Source organism: Sceloporus undulatus, chromosome 2 (assembly GCF_019175285.1).
Source record: "Sceloporus undulatus isolate JIND9_A2432 ecotype Alabama chromosome 2, SceUnd_v1.1, whole genome shotgun sequence".
Taxonomy (NCBI): Eukaryota; Metazoa; Chordata; class Lepidosauria; order Squamata; family Phrynosomatidae; genus Sceloporus; species Sceloporus undulatus.
The window spans coordinates 329,520,025-329,524,661 of NC_056523.1; the positions used below are offsets into that span (position 1 = coordinate 329,520,025).

General features: G+C 47.2%; 1 protein-coding gene across 2 annotated transcripts in view; it reads right to left on the bottom strand.

Moving 5' to 3' along the window:
* KIAA1328 (KIAA1328 ortholog) overlaps nt 1-4,369 on the bottom strand; it is a 295,276-nt gene extending 290,907 nt beyond the window's left edge. The window contains exon 1 of one of the 2 annotated variants that reach the window (XM_042452213.1): nt 4,289-4,369. In XM_042452213.1, coding sequence (XP_042308147.1) covers nt 4,289-4,340 — 52 coding nt within the window. In that variant the 5' untranslated portion in view covers nt 4,341-4,369. The remainder of the gene's footprint in view (nt 1-4,288) is intronic. The other variant, XM_042452214.1, reaches the window with a different exon arrangement.
* Nucleotides 4,370-4,637: the final 268 nt, after the last annotated feature.

The following is a 4,637-nucleotide window of genomic DNA, read 5'->3' on the forward strand; positions in this document are numbered from 1 at the left end:
TTTTGTAACTTTACAAATCACTAGCCGCACTGCAGATCACATTAAAGCAGGGGTAGGCAACCTGCGGCCCGCGGGCCGGATGCGGCCCGGCAAGGCCTTGGGACCGGCCCCAGCCCGGTCCTGCTGCTGATTACCGCCGGAGCCTTTGGCCTCTAGCGTGACGGCGTGGGGCCTTTGGCCTATCAGGAGGAGGCGGGCAAGGGGGGGGCAAGCGGCGGGCAAGGGGGGCAATTGTCTATAGAAGCCTCCGAAACATGCATTTATATTAACATTTTTTAAAAAAATCAGCAAATTTTTAGCGTGTCCTCCATTTTTAAAATAAAAAGTGTCCTCCATTTGAATTTTTTGTCCTACATTTGTCCTGGTTTATTTATCTATTTATTTATTTATTACAAAATTATTTAATTATTTATTTTTTGGCTTCGGCCCCCCCAGTTTTCTGAGGGACAGCAACCCGGCCCCCGGCTCAAAAAGGTTGCCTATCCCTGCATTAAAGATTACAAATCTGTAGTTGCAATGCAGTATAGCTGCACTGCATCGGAGAGCCAGCATGGTGTAGTCGTTTGAGCACTGGACTAGGACCCTGGGAGACCTGGGTTCAAATCTGGGCTCGGCCATGTAAACCCACTGGGTGACCCTCGGCAAGTCACGCTCTCTCAACCTCAGAGGATGGCAATGGCAAACTGCTTCTGAAGAAACTTGCCAAGAAAACTCTGTGATAGCCTTAAGGTCGTCATTAGTAAGAAGCAACTTGAAGGCACAACAACTGCAGAAATGCAAGAAAATGCTGTTACTGAACTGTAAAGATGAGCATCTGGGCAAAAGTGTTTGGTGTGCAGTCAAGTGCTTTTGATGTACAGTACATGGGAGCCATCATGCTCTGGCACTTCCTAACTTGTGTTTCGATTCGCACTGGGGAGCATCACAATGTGCCTTGTGCCCACTGTACACCAGGCTGTAGCACATCAGTAATTCTACTGGCTACCATTATGCAACAGATAGCACATATCGTGAATGTAGACACTGTAAAACTACTCAATTCAGTATTTCCCAAACACACAAGGCCATTTAGGAAGATGTATGTCCTAAGTGGAATACCAATCATTATTATTACTACTACTAAATGCTGTTCCTCTCCCTCTCCGTCTCTCTTCTTTCTTTCATGGTGGCACAAACTTAATTCTCACAACAGTCCTGTGAGGTAGGTTAGCATAAGCCACTGACCCAAGGCCAGCTCAGTAAGGTGGGCTATGAACTATGGTTTTCTCAGCCACATCAACACTACTGTGTTGCCATGGCTTCCCTACTGATCCCACCTTGGACTGGGCTGTCAAAGGCTCCAACTTAGGAGTCAGCCCCACTGAAATGCAACAGGACTCGCCTGGAGGTGAGCACACTCAGGACTCAGGATTCTTGTACTGAACGAGACTTGAGCATCCACGGATTTTGGCATCCATGGCGATTCTGGAACCAAACCTCAACAGATGCCAAGGGCCCACTGTACTCTATTCTTGTAAGAGAACAAGCATAGTGTTGTGGTTTCAGCACTGGAAATCAGGGTTCAAGATCTACTTGGCCAAAGAAATTCACTGGGTGACCTTGAGTGAGTCACACTCTCTCAGCCCCATAAAAGCCCATGACAGGTTCATCTTAAGAGTCGCCATAAGGTGGAATGACTTGAAAGCACCACAACAACAACAACAACAATCACAGCCAAGGCTCTGGACTTTCAGGCTATATTATTATCATTATATCTACTTATTTAATGGTTTGAGTGTTGGACTGTCAATCTGGAGAACAGGGTTCAGTTCCTCACTTGGCCATGGAAATCTACTAGGTGATCGTGAGCAAATCACACTCTCTCCGCCTCAGAGGAAGGCAAAAGCAAAAGCCCTCTGATGAAATTTACCAAGAAAACCCCATGATAAGCTCCCTTTGGGGTGACCATAAGTCAAAGACAACTTGAAGGCACACAACAACAACAACTTATTTATTTATAAGCCGTCTTTCTCCCAGATTTGATCAAAGGTGACTTACAGAAAATGCTTAAAAACTACAATAAAAGTACAATTTCAAAATGCAAAACACCATATTAACATAACAAGTCAAAACTGTACAATCCTTAAAAATACTAAGTTAAATATATAAAACCATTTTAAAAAGCACACTAAAGCAAACATCCCCATCAGAACCCTAATATAGAAAGCCTTATTTATCACAGAGGATCTATATAAATCCAACCTGGATAATGAGGAAATTGAAATAATTAAGGACGTCCCGTACTTTGGATCAAACACTGATCAGAACGAAGACTGCAGTAAAGAAAGAATACGACTAGGAATGGGAAGGGCAGCTATGAAAGAACAAGACAAGATGCTAAAGAGTAAAGATATACAGCTGAATGCTAAAGTTAGAACCGTCCAATCCACTGTATTCCCCATCAACATGTACGGATGTGAGAGTTGGATAGTGAAGAAAGCAGAGAGGAAGAAAATCAACGCATCTGAGATGTGGTGCTGCAGAAGAGTGCTGAGGATAACATGGGTGACCAACAAGACAAATGGGTCCTAGAATAGATCAAGCCTGAAATTTTCCTGGAAGCTGAGTTGACTAAATTGAGGCTGTTGTACTTTGTTCACATCATGAGAAGGCATGGCTTATTAGAAAAGACTATAATGCTGGGAAAGGTAGAAGAAAGAGAGAATGACCACATGCCAGGGGGATGGACTTGATCAAGGAGAGCTTGGCGATGTCCCAACCACAGGATCACCATGAGTCGTTACTAACAACTACAACAACAAACATATAAAAACATTAAAAACACACAAGTGCAAACACCCCAATAAGAAGCTTACTACAGGAAGCCTCACTGTGCTGTGTCTTCAAGTCATTTCCGACTTATGTTGACCCTAAAGTGAACCTATCATGGGGTTTTCTGGGGCTCAGAGTGTATAACTTGCCCAAGGTCACCCAATGGGTTTCCACGGTTGAGCAGGGAATCGAACCCAGATCCCCAGAGTCATAGTCCAATGCTCAAACCACTGCACCACACAGGCTCTACAGTAGTTTCTATTGCTGTTGTGTGCCCTCAAGTCATTTCCAATACTCACGAGGTTTTCTTGGCAGGTTTCTTCAGAGGGAGTGGGCTGCCACTGCCATCCTCTGGGGCTGAGAGAGTGTGACTTGTTCACGGTCACCCAGTGGGTTTACATGGCATAGCTGAGATCCAAACCCCGTTCTCCAGAGTCCAGTGCTCAAGCCAGAATGCCCCACTGGTTTCACCAGAAGGAAGACTTATATTTATTTATATCACTTTCCTTAAAAAACTGGGACTTAGACACAAAAAGAAAGCACTAAAATAGAAATAAAGTATTTACAGCATTGAAACAAGGTCATGAGTATTTATTCTCCGGAAGGGGCCTGGGAAACCAAACCCTAACGGATACAAAGCGCTCACTGTAATGCTTACTACTACTATTATTATTATTGGACAGGCAGCATGGTGTAATGGTTTCAGCAATCGACTACAACTCTAAAGATCAGGGTTCAAGTCCCACTCAGCCAAGGAAATCCCCAAGATAGGTTCGCCTTGGGTCCCAAACACACTGCAGAAATCATCCAGTTTGAGACCGCTTTAACTGCCACGGCTCAGTGCTAGGGAATCCTGGGAATTGTAGTTTTGTGAAGCATTTAGCCTCCTCTGGTGCCACAATGAACTACAACTCCCAGAATTCCCTAGCATTGAGCCAAGGCAGGTAAAGCAGTCTCAGACTGGATTGTTTCCGCAGCCTGTTTTGGACTCATACAGTCTCCATAAGGCGGAAACAAGCTGAAGGCACCTCAGACTACCACTACTACTGTTGTTATGATTATATCTACTGATGAAGTGGTTTGAACGTCGGACTGTGACTCTGGAGTCCGGGGTTCAAGAGGCCTTTGGGAACTGATCTGCGGAAAGGACACATCAAGAGATGGCAGCCCTCCTGGGAAAAGGGCGGCCAGGGTTGATCACGTGGGAGGCAGGGGCTCTGGAGAGCAGGGTTCAAGTCTCCCCTCAGATCTAAAAGCCACTGGGAGGCCTTGGGCAAGTCCCACTCTCTCAGCCTCTGAAGAAACCTGGCCAAGGAAACCCCATGACAGCTTCGCCGTGAGTTTGGGAGCCCCTGGAAGCAGAAGAGGGCACTCTGTGCATGCTCAGGGGCTGGGTCAAAGAGGGCGGTTCATGGTCATTCCGGGCCCCCGGCCCCCTCCGCCCCCCGAGCGCCGCCCCCGAGCGAAGGAAGGATACGGTCCCGGCTCCAGCGAGCGGCTCCTTCCGGCCCCGCGGCCACATCCGCCATCTTGAAACAACCGCCACTCCCAGCGTCCCTCCGCCGGGCCACGCCCACCGCCGCCCTCCCTCGCTCCTCATTGGCTGAGCGGGGCCCCAGCTTTGCCCAGATACGGTGAAACAAGCAAAAAACAAAAACAAAAACAAAATGGCCGCGCCGCGACGCTTTCTGGGAGTCGTAGTCCTCCGCCTAGTTTGAGCGCTAGGAAACTCCGCTTTGTGAGAACTATGCATCCCGTGAGACAGTGCGGCAGAGAAGGCGAAAGGAGAACTACGATTCCCAGCGAGGGATGCGGCACAAGCTGAG